Source organism: Micromys minutus (genome assembly GCF_963924665.1).
Source record: "Micromys minutus genome assembly, chromosome: 18".
NCBI lineage: Eukaryota > Metazoa > Chordata > Mammalia > Rodentia > Muridae > Micromys > Micromys minutus.
The window spans coordinates 32,481,844-32,497,780 of NC_137953.1; the positions used below are offsets into that span (position 1 = coordinate 32,481,844).

At 51.5% G+C, this 15,937-nt stretch overlaps 1 protein-coding gene across 1 annotated transcript in view; it reads right to left on the reverse strand.

Annotated features, from left to right (window-relative positions):
• LOC308432603 (SCO-spondin) overlaps positions 1-15,937 on the reverse strand; it is a gene marked incomplete at its 5' end in the record, with an annotated part of 52,778 nt that overhangs the window by 18,884 nt on the left and 17,957 nt on the right. Inside the window, 27 exons of the mRNA XM_080932382.1 lie at positions 189-268; positions 374-544; positions 674-880; positions 1,054-1,106; positions 2,106-2,200; positions 2,848-2,993; positions 3,205-3,336; positions 3,673-3,843; positions 3,994-4,040; positions 4,940-5,189; positions 5,715-5,879; positions 6,133-6,306; positions 7,147-7,238; positions 7,395-7,520; positions 7,736-7,865; positions 7,948-8,070; positions 8,172-8,351; positions 9,362-9,526; positions 9,611-9,781; positions 11,110-11,253; positions 11,462-11,630; positions 13,258-13,317; positions 14,009-14,072; positions 14,477-14,630; positions 14,718-14,868; positions 15,366-15,493; positions 15,578-15,745. Coding sequence (XP_080788508.1) covers positions 189-268; positions 374-544; positions 674-880; positions 1,054-1,106; positions 2,106-2,200; positions 2,848-2,993; positions 3,205-3,336; positions 3,673-3,843; positions 3,994-4,040; positions 4,940-5,189; positions 5,715-5,879; positions 6,133-6,306; positions 7,147-7,238; positions 7,395-7,520; positions 7,736-7,865; positions 7,948-8,070; positions 8,172-8,351; positions 9,362-9,526; positions 9,611-9,781; positions 11,110-11,253; positions 11,462-11,630; positions 13,258-13,317; positions 14,009-14,072; positions 14,477-14,630; positions 14,718-14,868; positions 15,366-15,493; positions 15,578-15,745 — 3,716 coding nt within the window. The remainder of the gene's footprint in view (positions 1-188; positions 269-373; positions 545-673; positions 881-1,053; positions 1,107-2,105; positions 2,201-2,847; positions 2,994-3,204; positions 3,337-3,672; positions 3,844-3,993; positions 4,041-4,939; positions 5,190-5,714; positions 5,880-6,132; positions 6,307-7,146; positions 7,239-7,394; positions 7,521-7,735; positions 7,866-7,947; positions 8,071-8,171; positions 8,352-9,361; positions 9,527-9,610; positions 9,782-11,109; positions 11,254-11,461; positions 11,631-13,257; positions 13,318-14,008; positions 14,073-14,476; positions 14,631-14,717; positions 14,869-15,365; positions 15,494-15,577; positions 15,746-15,937) is intronic.

Sequence of the window (15,937 nt, forward strand, 5' to 3'; positions counted from 1 at the left end):
AGATGGAGCGGGCTTACACTGCTGTAAACTAAAATCCTCAACTATCTCCACCAGGATTTCTGCCCTATTTCTCTCTGCAAGAGATCATGAACCCAGGGCTATACTCCCACAAACATACATGTTTCCCACAAGATGTTTCTCTGGACAGCCAAAGGTCATGTGGGGGCACCAAGGGGGACCAGACTCACCACAAGGTCATCACAGGAACGGGGACAAGGAGGGCCACAGGGGCTGTACTTCGCCCCTTCAATGGTACTGCAGTTGGCCACTGAGAGGACAGGATAGGTTGGAGAGTAGGTTGGAGAGTAGGTTGGAGACTGCTCCCCAGATTCCTACTCTTTGTTCCTGGGACCACTCCATCCTCAGTAGGTACCTGGGCATGGTTGAGCCTGGCAGACCTCGCCCTGGGCCTGAGGTCCCTCACAGAAATCCCCTAGGCCCTGAGGTGGTGGCTCGTCACAAGCTCGAGTCCGGCTCCGCAGGCCTCCTCCACAACTCCGACTACAGCCAGACCAGGAGCTCCAAGGACCCCAGCCCCCTGCTTCTGAGGGAGCAGCAGAGGAAGAAATGTGAAAAGGTTTGAAGTTGCTGGAAGCTGCTGGTACAAGGGTGAGGCCCCAGAGATGGCCCGACCCAGGACTTTGGGCAAGCATCAGCTTAAAGGGCCACTTACGATTACATCCTGGCAGGAGGCATGGCTCTTCCTCAGCCTCAGGGCCTGGACAGAGGGTTGTGGGGGCAGCCACTGTGGTCAGCAGAACCAAGCTGAATGGTACTGTATTGGGAGGCCTGACACAGAAGCGGCGCCGGTGGCGTCGGGCAGGGTTGCAAGAGGCTGAACACACACTCCATGGAGTCCAGGATGACCATTCGGGCTGGTCTTGGGGTTTATGGGGGACAGAGAGAACAAGAGAAGAAAATGATGCAATGTGGGAAGGTACCAGGACACCTTCTGCCTTGGCTCTCCTGAGGCTTGTCTCCTACCCCAGCACAGACCCATGGCTGCCAGGAATGGAAAGCAAGGGCACATGAAGAGTGAGAAGCCTTTCTCACCTTCTTCACAAGGCCAGGAGCTGCAGTTGGTGATGAGCCCAGAGATACAGGAGCTAAAAGGAAAAGCAGAGGCTTGGGTGCACCCCAGGGTTACTTGGTACTCACAGAGACTATGCTCAAACTCTGGCCCCAGGAACTTGCAAATGTGACCTTTATTTGGAGATAAGATCCTTTCAGAGGTAACCAAGATAGTAAGATTGTTGGGCGGGGTTGGGGGGAGGGGTGTTAGCCAATCCAGTATGGCCTGTGTTCTAGTAAGAAAAAGGGTATCTGGATGCTGACACACACAGGGGAGAGATGATGGAAGGAGGGAGAAGACAGCTATCTGTAAGCCAGAAATTGCCAGATTGGTGCCAAAAAGGAGTCAGAACAAATGCTCCCTCAGCCCTCAAAAAGCACCAGGTCTGTCAACACCTTGATCTAGGTCATATGTGGCCATCAATGGCTGTTTTTCAAGGCCCCTACCTCCAGAACATGTGCATGTTTGTGTGCATGTGTGTTGGTGTTCATGTGTGTATGTTTGTATGTGCATGCGCTTTACATGCATGTGTGCATGCATGCATTTATGTGTCTTTGTGTATGTATGTGTGTGTGTGTGTGTGTGTGTGTGTGTGTGTGTGTGTATATATATATATATATATATATATATATATATATATATATATATATAGAGAGAGAGAGAGAGAGAGAGAGAGAGAGAGAGGTATGGTATATTTTGTTAGAACTATCATAGAAATTAACACGAGTAGGGAAGAAACAGATGATTTTTTTCCCATTACTAGAGATTTAATTGTTGATCTTACACATGCCATGCAAGCCCTCTACCACTGAGATTTTTCCAGTCCCTGAGAGAAGACAGACAAGGATGTGTGGCTGGAAAGTTTCAGACAGGTTCAGACGGCAGGGCTGGTTGGTTGTAGCTAGGGGAAGGATGGGCATCTACTTGGCTAGCTGGAGCCAATATCCTCTGCTACTGAGGAAAGGCAGATGGGTATACCTGGGTCCTCAGGAACCACAGAGCTACTGCAGAACTGGGGGTGGGAGGGTCTTACCAGTTCTCACATGGAAGAATCACAGCACTGCCTGGGGAATAAAGGCGCCCCCGGTGGGCACAGGGACAATCCTGGGCAGGCACACATACATTGTTCTGGAATAAAAAGCCCTTTGTCATCCTAGCTCCAGCCTGCTCTAGTCAAAGTCAGAACTCAATTTCCTAGTCCCTCTCAAGAGCCACCCAGACACCTTCCACAGAGCTTCACACAGGTCCCTCCCTCAATGGGAAGGAGCAGATCCTTAGCTGAGGATCACATGGGCACATGGATCCTCTCCTTCAGGAAGAAAATCACCCCTTCCACTGCAAGGCATGAGGCCGAACTGTTAAATGAAACCAACTGGGTGAAATATATATTTTTCGTATGAACCATGTGACTTAAACCTTCCAGCAACCCCTGCAACCATTTTCCTTAAGGAACGTAGCTGTGTCTCTAGCCAGCACCAGGAGGCAACCCTGAGTATGCCTTACTTATCCATTCCACTCACCTGATTGCTCAGTCTAAAAATGAGCACTCAGTAGGTGCTCAGCACAGTTGGTAGTGGGTAAGATGACACACATTCGAAGGAGTAAAATGTATAAAAACACTTCTCTGACCCACCACCATGTTGTTAAACAAGAGACCAGCTCTCAGGGGTGTCAGGCTTTGTTTCCAGTCCGAAACTGTTGGCGCCCTTGTCCAGGCCCCTGGCAGTCTTTTCCCTGCCAAACCAGGGTCCCAAGCCAGGCAGTGGGATACTTACGAGCAAGAGCATTCCAGAAGGGCAGTAGCAGCCAGGGTGGCAGGTCTGATTAGCTTCTCTAGGGGTACTGAGATGGGCACAGGAGACTGGACCCTGGGCACAGTCCAGCCATTGCTGGTCCTTGGGACACACACCTGGCACTGGTCCTGTAGACACAGGTGACAAAAGGGCAGCACAGAGCCTGCCCCCTCTGCCTCCTTCTAGGATCCTAGTATGGAAGAGGCGCCGGTTCTGAGAATTGCTGAGGTTACCATAGAGGTCATTCTATTTAAGGGACAGAGCTGCCGTAGGCAGGGTGTTAGAAGTGTCCTAGCTTGCGGGGAATGAGAACTAGCGTCTCCTCAAGGCATCCCTCACCTGCACAGGGCTGCATGCTGCAGGCAGAGAACTCAATGGGGCTGTGCAGACCACTGCCTTGAGTGCGGTTTCGGTAGCCACCACCACAGGTCACTGAGCATGGAGTCCAGGAACCCCATGCTGCACCAGGGCCTATGAGTAACATTCAAGTCACTAAAGGTCTCACCTTCCATACCCAGCACATCTCCTTCCCAAACCCAGATATCCAAAGACACCCCTTTCCTTCTCATCTAATATAACTTCACTTGCAGGATCACCTCTGCCCTAGGAGACCTGGCACCTTCAGAGAGGAAGGGTCTTTCTTAGGGAATAGACTAGCAAGGCTTCTGGGGACCCACCTCTTAGAACCCTTAGGAAAGTCCTTTATATAACTCATGGGGTCCTGAGGGGGTGTTCTTGGTTTCTCTCTGGAAGGAACCCTAAATAAGTTCTTCAAGGAAGTCTCGGACCCTAGGCTCCCACTCTCACCTTGGCATGGCCTCAAACTGCAGAATTCAGCATCTAGGTTGGGACCTTGGCACTCAGCACCCCCAAAGGCAGCTGGCGGTGCAGTGCCTGCTCTGAAGCGTCGTCGAATGCCCACATTACAGCTTTGGCTGCAAGGACTCCATGGGGTCCAGGGACTCCAGCCACAGGCCACTGCCAAGGTGAAAGGGCAGATGTCTGAGACAAGGTCAAATTGTTCTGGACCTTGATTTCCTGGGACATTCCCAACACCCTAGGAGGCTATTTCTGAAGGGTCCAAAGTCTCCCATAGTCTCAGCACTAACCACCACGTGAAAGACGTACCTGGACAGTGCTCTGAGGTGCACACCATTTCTCCAGAGATGCAGGTGCTGCCAAGAGATGGCCCAGTGAGCTCTAATCCAGTCCACCCAGCCCTTGCCCTTGAGGCACTGGATACCTGCCTTAAGGACCAGGGAGCTGGGCCACCAAATGTATAGCATGAAGTAAATGCTCTGACTTGGACTCTCAGCCCTCCCTCCCAAATGCAGTGGGCTCGGTGATGCTGGGGGTGGGGGTGGGGTGCTAGAGTGCCCTCTGCTGTCAAAACCTGGTTTCAGTTTTGAGAATCAGCACTTCAAAGAACAGAATCCAAGGGACCTATGTAAAGAATTACATTCAAGAAAGAGGGGCTCATGAGCCACCCAATTGGGTAGCTATGACAACTGATGGATGCTGGTAGAAGGACAGTTCATTTTTTAAAGGACATGGCCCCCGGTCCATGGACTATTCTCCAGTGGATGGTTCCCTACACATGAGTATCTAGATAACAACCTTAAGTTAGAAGGGATTGGGGTGGATCTGGAAGTAGTTAAGAGGAGGAGTGAGGATTAACAGGATCAAAATAATTATATGCACATATGAGTTTGTCAAGGAATGAAATTATATTTTAAAAAATAAGCCCCTCTTAAGTTTGTAGTTCCATTCCACACAGCACTCCCACCTATCTGAAACACAGTCTTCCCACAGTCAGATTGGACGAACACTTCTTGTAGATACCTGTGTTGTAGCCATTCAGTGTCTCATTGACTGCAGTCTTCTCAGGAACCATGTCTGGTGTGTGGTCAGCATATTCAGCCCACGGCCCTCCCACAACCCCCCATCGTTCCCAACACACACCAGTGAGAGAGTATGCGAATGAGTCCGTTTCTGTCTGACTCTGGGGCGGATTTCCTTCCTTTGTACCACCTCTCCCTGTCCTGTCCCCACCCATCCTCCACTGATAGCCTACCAGTTGTTGCAGTCTAGGTGAACCACTGCTCCTGGTGCATAGAGCTGCCCATGCCTCTGGCAGGGGCACTGACTGCGGGGCAGGCAGCTAGCATTATGCAGGAAGAGGCCAGGGGGACAGTTGCAGCCAGGAGCACAGGAGCCAGTGCACTCCACCCCAGGGTCCTGCGCCAGGCACAGCTGAGGGCACGGACCTCCTTCTTCGAGACACTGCCCTGCTGAACGGAATACCATGTTCCCTGGGCACTGGGCTAGAAGAGAAGACAGAGAGGGTCTGAGCCACAAGAGTTATTGATAAGGATAAAAGCCTGAATGTAGTGATTGATAGGGCAGAGGTGAAGAAGTCCCTCCCCACCAGTCCTCTCCAGTTCCCTCTCCTTGTCCCAGAGCTTGGCTCCACTGGATATGAATGCTCTTGAAAACAGAAGGACATCGGTCTCTGGTCCAGCAGGAATGGCCAAAGGGTCAGGGAGCAAAGAAAACAGACTTCATGGGCTGATGCTGCTTCCCCACCCCCAGAATGTTGCCTTTGAATGGGCTCTGCCCCCAAGGTCACATACCCTTATCAGGGACAAGTAGAGTGTCTGGCCCAGTATCTGGTTCCCAGCAAGTGGGAAGAAAAGAGGACTTGGAGAGACACTGGAGTCCCCGAAGGCTCCCTAGCTCTCTGTGGTATGTTCTCAAGTCAGAGGTCAGATAAACAAAAAGAGAAGGCTGGAAAGGTCAAAACCCAGGGTGGACCTGGCCACCTGGAACGTGTAGAGGAAATGTGGCACCTGTGCACAGATGCATGTTGCAGTCTCTGGTCTGAGTGTGGGGTCCTAGGCACACAGGGTTCCCAGGAGCAGAGCCAGAGCAGTTGCGCACACGAGTCTGGATGCCGCCATTGCAGGAGGCTGAGCAGGTGGACCAGGAAGCCCATCCACCCCAGGCACTTGTCACTGTCAAAAAGACAGAGGCCATAGTGGCAAAACACAGGCAGGGGAGGAAGGAATTTCGAATAATCCCAAGTAATATCAAAGTTTCCCATTTTTAAGGAGACTTTGGGTGGGGGCAAGATGGGGTGGCTTAAGAACATCCACCAGGTTGGCTGTTTCCCCTCCTTCCTGGGGGTTGGACTAGGTCAAGAGGTCATATTCCTTTGTTCCTTTTCCCACTAAGGTTCCTACCCACACCAGGAAGGCAGGGCTGTACCTGGGCACATAGAGGGGCTGCAGGGTTCCTCCTGGGTGGCTTCTCCGGGACAGAATGTATCCCTGGAGCTGGGGCACAGCCGAGAACGCTGCCGCCAGCCAGGGTCCCCCCCAGGGACAAGGCAGCTCCGGGAGCAGGAGGACCAGGATGTCCATGTGGTCCAACCTGGTATCTCTGAAAGAAAAGACTGTTGTATAGAGACAGGCCAGCCAAAGGGTTGGGGTCTGGGTCAGGTCTGAAAAACCAAGAGGCTATGAAGGCTTAGGATTACTCCTATGGCTGTTATTAGGACCCTATTCTGTGGCTCCACATTTCACCCTTCCCTAGGGCACAGCCTTCCCTGAATCCTGCCTGAGCTCATGCCCATCCTTCCCCGGGGTTCAGTCAACAGCCCACAATACACTCGCCATCCTCAGTCCCTCAGCCCAACTCTTCTAGATTTCTCTATGTGGGAAATGTCAGTTTCCTGTGACACCCGTCTGAGTTCACCATTCACTCTCCACTGATTCCAGGACCCGACTGGTCAGCTTCCTGCTCTCATTCCCTGTCACCAACCATGCACCTCACGGACCAATAACAAGTACTGTGCACTGCAGTGACATAGCCTGGGGCAAAGGGGGCAAACTGGCACCTTTATACTGCCTGTAAGAGTCTTATCTGCCCTGGGCACCTGAAGCACATAGCAGCCTCATTCTTCCAGCCTCTGCAGTTCCCACAAGCCAGTCTACCAGGAAGTCTGCAGGAGAGCCTAAGTGCTCCACCCCAAAGCACACCAACCTAGCCCAGTTCCAGGACCACAGCTTGGATGGGTGGGCACAAGTCTTGCTTCCACTGTCTGGCTCTGCCTCACCTTCCACAGTACCCACTGCAGTTCCTGTCGGCGCTGGAGTTCAGGCAGGAAAGGAGACATGGAGACACTGGCCTCCTCCAGCACAGCTTCACTCACTAGCTATCCGAAGGACCAGCCAGGTCAAGGAACTGGGGAGAGGAAGGCAGGCTCCTGTTTTACAGTACCTGTCCCACAGTCTGTGTAGCAGGCCTGCAGTTCCTGTCTGTCACCTTCACATGGGGTACCTCCGAATGCAGCAGGAGGATTGGTGGGGGACCTGAAGAGAAACTTGCCTGGGTATCCATCTTCCTCCTTCCCCACCCAGTACGCTGCCTGCCTCATCCTTTCCCCCTCCACTCACTGCCCTTCCCACGAGGGTAGCCTGCTCTGTTCCTCTCTCCTCATCTCTTCCATTCTTGCCACAGCTCCACACCTGAACCTGGCCCTCACTCCAGAGCCACAGGAGTGATCACAAGCAGCCCATGGGGACCAGGCAGACCAGCCACAGGACTGGGAGCAGGCCCCTGGCTTACACAGCAGTATCCCGTTCTCACATACGCTGCAGAGAACAGAAGGGGAGAGAATCCATTAGCACCAGGAGTCTCTCTTCATTAAGTACCAGATCCCTCTCCTGGCCCAGCATCCTCTCCTGGCTCAGCATCCTCTCATGGCTCAGCATCCTTTCCTGGCCCAGCATTCTTTCCTGGCCCAGCATCCTCTCCCGTCCCAGTACTCAACCTTGAATTAGCACCACCCCTTGGTGTAGGTGCTCACCATTGACTGCAGTTGTCCAGCAGGAAGGCCAGCCCGGGCTGCATCAGTTTTTGGCCCACCAGACAGGGGCATTCAGAGAGGGGCAGACAGTGAGAGTCCTGAAGGAAGAGCCCAGGAGGGCAGCGGCATCCTGGGTGCAAGGAAAAGTCACTTAGGGACAGTGCTGAGATTGGGAGGGCACCTCTTACTTCCACTTTCTGGCTCTGCCTCACCTTCCACACAGTGCCCACTGCAGCTTCTGTTGGCTTCGGGGTCCAGGCAGGAGGGTGGACATGGGGGTACTAGTCCCTTCTGGCACAACTCAGCATTCACATGCACACGGCCTGGCTCACAGTCTGGAGGGAGAAGAGCTCAAGTGGGGTGGGCACCAGAAGATCCTGAGACAAGCCCTGGGACTCTACTGTGGAGGTGTCCCTCCCAGCCAACTTCCCTTTACCTGTGTCACCTGGGCAGAGCTGCAAGTTGCAGGGTGCCTTTTCATGGGAAGGCCCAGGACATGGGGCACCGCCATTCTTGGGTGGAGGGTCCACACAGCTCCTCTGGCGACTCTGGTGGCCACCTCCACAGGAGACACTGCAAGGCTCCCAGGGCCCCCACTCTGCCCATGCCCCAGCCACTGTAGGGGAAGAAGGGGATCCCCCAGAAAGACCCCAAGGAGACAGGCTATGTAGAGAGTGGAAGGCCAGATCAGGAAGCCTCTCTCAGCCCCTGGGGGGGGGAGCACCAGCCTGGCAGCCAAGGGCAGCACCCTAGCAGTTCTAAAGTCCTTGTATTGTGGAAAACTGCCCGTGAGTGAGAAAATCAGTGAAAGCCATCTAGTAACTCCAGGGATAGAGTCCCAGCCTCTGGCGAGGTTACAATGGCCAAACCCTGAAGTGGCACACATCTGGTAGCAGTGATACAACAAGCTACCAAAGCCAGGGATGGGGAACCTGATATAGGAGCTATGGAGAGCCTGGTGTGTATGTGTGTGTGTGTGTGTGTGTGTGTGTGTGTGTGTGTGTGTGTGTGTGTAGAGGTACCCTCTCAGAAGCACACAGAACAAGCTGGGAGTCACTGTATCTGAGTGACTGAACAAAAAGGTCTATAAAGGGGTTGGGGATTTAGCTCAGTGGTAGTGCTTGCCTAACAAGCACGAGGCCCTGGGTTCAGTTCCCAGCTCTGAAAATAAAACAAAAAACAAAACCATAAAACCAAAAGAAACAAAAAGGTCTATAAGGCTGTCAGGTATGGAGCCAGGGACAAGTGAATGGTAGCTAGCTGTCACTTAAAGTACCCTCTTATGTTCTTCCTCCCCCCTCACACATGGAAACATGGATGGAGGGAGGTAGAAGTGACTATGTAGAAGGAGTACCAGTTTACAGCATGAGAACCCTGAGTGAAGACATTGCCTCGGGCTACCTAGGCAGGCAAGAAATGGTGGGTGGGGGCCAGAGTAGTAAGTATCCTGACAATGCTTTGAAAGTTGCAATCACATGATCAAATGGATACCCTTGTGCTAGAATCCCAAAAGCCTGGGCACAAGGATAGCAGGGTATTTGTTGAGGGTGAATCACTTGATACGGACCAACCAGGCCTTCCACAGCAAGCAGCCAATCCCTACTTCCTTCTGGGGTTCTAGGCTACCTGGGCAGGCTTGCACAAAGCAGGACTGGCTACGAAGCTGGTCCAACAGACAGCTGCCTCCAGGCAGGGGAGGTCTCAGCAGTTCTCGGTGCTGGAAGATGAGGCCCAGACCACAGCTGCGGCTGCAGTCACTCCAGCCAGACCAAGGTGCCAACACACAGTCTACTGCAGGGGACAGCACACCAGGGCTTAGAAGGGGGCTCAAACAGGGACAGGACACTCGGGACTATGCCTCAGGCCAGCACATACCACAGTCATCCTCATCAGAGCCATCCTGGCAGTCCACCTGAAGGTCACAGCGATGCTCAAGGGGTAGACACTCCCCACTGCCACAGCTCAGCTGACTTGGGGAGCAGAGGGCCCTTGAGGCTGGCAACCCAGGGAGGGCAGTAGTAGGCACAGTGAAGGGCTCAGCACTTGCTGCCAATTTGTAATTTGAGGGGAGAAAAGGGAGCCACATAAATGATTTCTGGCTGGATGAGAAACCGAGTCCCTTGAACTTAAAGCCAAGATCAGGACAGTTTGCTGAGCAGAGGTTCTGGCCTTTCCACTCCTCCCAGAGCTTCTGGCATCCCCCACCCAGGTTGAGTGCACATAAAGTCTTTGCTCTACAGTTCTCGCAGTTTCTCTACTTGTAAGTGTTCAGCGAGAAGTCAGTACATGCAGAACAGTCCTTCCCCTTGGTTATCCTCTCTCCAAATGGATAGAAGATGGATGGATGGATGATGGACAGATGAGTAGACCATGTGGATAGATGGATGAATATGTGGATACATGGATAGATGAATGAATATGTGGTACATGGATAGATGGATGAATATGTGGATACATGGATAGATGGATGAATAACATGGACACATGGATGAATGGAGAGATAAGTGTGTGAATGGGATCGATAAGTAGATGGTAAGTAAATAAACAGGTAGGTGGAAGAGTAAATAAATGAATGTACAGACAGACAATGGATAGATAATAAGACAGGTATCAAATGGATATGTGGGAAGAGGAGTAAGTACATGGGTCAATAGATTAGTGGATATACATTTGGAGAGAGAGATGGAGAGATTGAATAAACAGTCAGATGTATGGGTGTGTAGATGAAAAGATGGGTGTGTGTATGGATGGGTAGATTTAAGAGTATATGGGTGGGGGTTAGAGATGCCTCAGTGGTTAAGAGAACTTCTTGCTCTTCCAGAGGAATCACATTTGGTTTCCAGCATCCACATAATGGTTCACAACCATTTTAATTCCAATTCCAAAAAATTCAGTATCTTGATCTGGTCTCCATGAGCACATACATGTGGTATACATTCACACACACACACACACACACACACACACACACACACACACACACACACACACAAATAAAAACAACAAAATATTTTTAAAAAGAACAGGTGGATGACAGATACATAGAGAGGTGGATGGAGTAATGTATAAGTGGATGGGTGGGTAGGTGGGTTTGTGGGGATGGATGGGTGGATGCATCAACAGATAAGAGGGAAGGTAGACTGATGGACAGTTGAATATCCTCAGCAGCTAAACAAGTTTAACAAAGCAGGCTGGGACCCAATGCCTAGCCCATTCTCTTTGTCACCTTCAAAGACATTGGCACTCCTAGACCTTTTTACAATTTCTCTCCATTTCCTGCTGTTCCAGCCTTGCCCATATCTTTGCCATATGAACTACCCAGACCCGAAACCCTCTTTCCATCTCCAGTGTGTGATGCAGTCCCTCCAGCTCACCACAGTGCTGCTCATCGGAGCCATCAAGACAGTCCTCCCTCCCGTCACACAGCTGCTCCTGCTCCACACAGCCCAACACATCGCAGGGCACCTGCCCAGGTCCACACTGCATGGGTGGGAAGGGCCTGGGACTGACACTTTGGCCTGCAGACAGGACAGCACCACAGGATGCCAGCTGACTTGGGAGCCAGCCACCCTTATACTTCTTCCTTGGTCAGGTCCTAGCAGCCCCCAACTTCTCTCTTCTTAGCGTCTAGGATACATCACTTTCTCCCTTTCTTGGGGAAATAAAAATGGAGTGAGTTGAGTCAGAAAGGCCTATTCTAGCAAAAATGACATAGAGCCGTCTTACCAACAGGAGTTCCTGGCGTGACTGAGTGTGGAGGGCGTACTGTCACAGCTGCCATTCCTGGCTGTAGGCTCTTGGTTCCAGGAGGGAAGGTGTAGGTGGTGGTCAGTGTCTGCATGGACTGCCCTGAAACAGGCTGAGGGCCCTCAGAAGCACGGATAGGACCCGTTGTCTCCCCTGAGGATGGAGGGGGAGTGAGACGTCACTGCCTCAGCTCCCTGGCCTATGAGAGGTGGTGAGACAAACTCTGAAGAAGGCACCCAGGGTTCCCATGTAGTGCAGGGAAATCACAGCTATCACAGGACCCCTCAGATTAAGAAAGAAAGGAAGGAAGGAAGGAAGAAAAGAAGGAAGGAAGGAAGGAAGGAAGGAAGGAAGAAAGAAAGAAAGAAAGAAAGAAAGAAAGAAAGAAAGAAAGAAAGAAAGAAAGAAAGGGGTTCTATCACCCAAGGGGCATGGAAAGAGGGTTAAGGGAAAGAAGAAGAAGAAAAACAAAACAAAACAAAACCAAAAACCAGACTGATCTAACTACTCTAGTTACATGAAGACATAGCAACTTCCCAGTATGAGTTCACTGTAAAATAAGGCATTAAGAAATGAGAAAGATGGGCTGGAGAGATGGCTCAGCTGTTAACAGAACTGACTGCTCTTCCAGAGGTTCTGAGTCCAAATCCCAGCAACCACATGGTGGCTCACAACCATCTGTAATGTGATCAGATGCCCTCTTCTGGTCCGTCTGAAAACAGCTACAGTGTACTCACAAATTAAATAAATAGATCTTTAAAAAAAAAAAAAAAAAAAAAAAAAAGTGAGGAAGAACCAGAATCATTTAAACCTAACAGCAGAAGGAGCAAACATGACTGAGACTCAGGATGAGGGCATTGCTACTGATGTGAAGACACAACTTGATTTTGAGCTTCCTGACAGCTCTCTCTGAAAGGAGATTCAGACATGCATTTTCTGCCAAAATATTCATCTTCAAAGACAGCCTTTTTTGGAACCAGACTTAGAATGAGACTAGGATTCATCCCGTGAGCCCACATGTTGTAGACGTGATTTTTTTTTTTTTTTTTTTTTTTTTTTACAAAAAGCACAAAGACATGGTGCAGCCAGACTGTTGAACAATTTCTATTAGAATTCACAGGGAAAAGCCTCTTATTCTCATAGTGAAGAAACTGAGGCACAGGGTTGAAATGGTTTGTCTAATATCTCCCAGGGTAGTCAGCACAGCTTGCCCCTTGGTGATCCATGCCCATCCCAATCCACATTGAGACAGCTCCCTTGAGGACCATGGTGCAGGTGGCTGGTCAGTAACCATGGAGAAGCTGGTACATGCTGGGCAGGGAGTCCCTTTTACTGCTTAGAAGTATCTTAAGATGGGCATCCTATCTACTCTCATGCCCACTTAGGGCATTTGTTGCCATCAAACAGGTTAGAATAACACCTAATATCATGGTTAAGTGAGCAGAAAGACAAAAATGGGGCCAGGTGGTATCTCAACTTTCTCAAGGAGTCTGGTCCAGGATAGGGGCTGGAGGCTGCAGCCATAGAGACAATTGCATGGCTTTACAAACTGTCTTTGTCTCCTCAGATCTCACATTCTAGGTCTAGTAAGCTGAGCAGGTCAGAGCCCGGCCATATACCTGGTGAGTGGTGTCTCTTTTGCCTATAGCTCTCTGGTCTTAGGAGAACTGGGAGGACAGGGGGTTTCAGCCTCTGGAATACCATTTCCTTCACTCTAGAAGGGCAAGTTATGACAAGGGCAGGGATTTGGGGAGGGGTTTGGAGTCTGCGCACACACCTGCACTAGGCATGGATGATTCTTGCTTGGGCTGCTGGTGTTCCATGTCTGCCAGACCCTACAGAGAAAGAGAGCTTAGCCACTCTGCTCCAGGGAAGACCTCCAGGGAAGCTCCACCTGGCCCATCTTTTTCCAGCAAGTCACAGTCTCCTCCTTCCCACCTCAATTTGTTTCCAGAATCTCAGAGCTGAGGACAGAGGTGATTTTCCTGCAAGGTAAATAGGCTGACTATCCCAACGCACTGGCCCACAGAACTCATGATGAAGCTAATCTCCCCGGCAAGGTAGACACTGTCCCATACCCTCACTGGCCCACCTATGCAACCATTCTATCTCTTCCCCCAAAGCCTCCCCAGTGCCCTGAGCAGGTTGTTTGTCAATGGAAAGTGCCCTGTCCCTTTGTGTCACAGATATCCCCATCCTTCAAGCTTTGTCCCAGATGCCTCTGGGGAACCCAGGCATAGATTTCAAAAGCAGATGCTCTGGTGTCTCCTCACACGTGACAGAGCTTTGCCACCCAGACTGCACCACACGGGTGCTCTGCTCTGCCCTGTCCATCTCTGTACCTCTCTGTCCCTCCGGCACTCAACACTCTACCTCACACCACGCTGGCTCCCAGGACTGAAAGCCTGACAGGATAGCATCAGGAAGCACAAGGTGGAGGAAAAGCCACTGGATTCATACAGAGGGAGAACGATGTAGATGCAGGAAGTGCAGTGCTGAGGCAGTGAAACTCAAGTTCCCACTCACCTCCCTTGGATGGAATAGAAGATGAGTGGGGGAGATGGCTGGGGTCCTGGCCGTGGAATGGATTCTAGGAAGAAAAACCACCAAGTGGACTCCAGGGAATCTCCCATCCTAACGGGATCGGGGTAGGGCATTCAGGAGGGGCACTGCCCACTAAGACTGGACAAAGGTGAGCTCAAACAGTGGTCTCAGCTTGATCACGCCATGATCACCAGAGGATGGATAAAGCACTCCTACTGAATGACTCCCATCTATCCTGCTTCATGGTGGTGGTGGTCTTAGCTCAGGGAACAACCTTTGAGAGTTGCTAAACTCCTGATATCAGGAGAATGTACAGAACCCAAGACTCTTATGGTGGTAAGGGCTCAAGGGCACCAAGTTATGACTCCCCAACAGTCATGGCTTGGGAAGGCAAGTCAGGGCTCCTCCCATTCACCTTTCCACCTGGGTCAGCCCAAGGCCAGGGTATACCTGCTAGTAGTGCTTGCACTGAGGGGCCCACAGCCTTCCTCATCAGAGCCATCCTCACAGTCCACAACACCATCACATGGTCCACCCTTTAGGGTGCATTCACCACTGGCACAGTGATGCCTGGTCCCTGGACATAGGGGTGCCAGCGGAGACACTGTGGAAATATACTACTAAGGACTCCTGACATCACACAACCCACCCTTGTCCCTCCAGCTCCCAAGCTGACCTGTACCTGGCTTACAGCCCAGTAGCTCCACCCACAGGAAGATGTCGTGCTGATTGTTGTCTCTGAGGTGGCCACCATGTGGCCACACCCTGATGTACCTTGCCTGTACCATCTGGTCGAATGTCCGTACCTCAGGGACCATGTAGTTTGAGCTCTCTGGAGAAGGCTGTGGAAGATATTACTTGTTGCCTACGTCTCACCTCTTGCTCAAGCCGCCATTGTAACTTCCTCCCGAGTCCCCCAACCCTCATGGCATAGATAGTACTCCCACAAAAAGCAGATGCTCTTTAAGGAGAATGGAGTGAACTGAGTCCTATGGCTGCAAGGACCTGTTGTCCTGGAGAGAATGCCTACTCCTAAAACAATAGCTCTATGAAGAGGCTGCTGCAGACCCATGCTCCCAAGGGCCTCTGGGAACTAGCTGTGTTCCTATCCTGCTCCATCACAAGCTGGTACAGAGGAGTATGTGTGCAGATTCTAAGCCACTTTGGAGTTCTCAGATGTCCCTGGACTCCCGACTCTACAGAGTCTCTGCTAGTTAGTAGGTGTCCCACAGATGTCTAAAGCAAGAACTGTCCCCCAGGGGAATGAAAGTGCCTTGGGGACAATGACTCTGATATCTATAAAGGGACTTGTTGGGCCACCTGCCCCAGGGCACTGTACCTTGGGTAGAGGCAGGGTACTAGACAGAGAGTTGAGATAGTTGTGCCACTGAAGACCATCACTGCTGAACTGGAGGGACAAACTAGAGACATAAGCAGCAGAGGCGCCAGCCCTCTGCACGATGATGCCTGAGGAGGACAAGGACAGGGCAAAGGTCAGCAATGAGACAGCCACCCTCCCCCATCCCATCCTGTCCCCTCCTCCTCACTAACCAGTTAGGTTCCGAGGCTGAAGCAGGTCCAGCTGCAGATAGAGTGGCTGGGTATGCCACTCAGCATAAGCATCTTCTCTGGGGCCAGGCCCTGCCGTGGGAGCTTCCAGGTGCTGGGATGGTGCCCGCATGGGCAGTGTGGCCAGGCCCAGGGGAGAATAGCAAGCATCTGGGTACAGGAGAGAAAGAAAGGTAGGCTAGAGTAAGGCAAAACAGAGGGTATCAGGGGCAACTAGGGAGCACAAGGGGAACTGCAATACAGAGGACAGAAAAATGGAACAAGGGGGGCAGAGCTGGGGAATGCAACTTGGGATGGGTGACTCCACCACATGCAATGTGTGTAGGGCAGAGCACTGTGCCA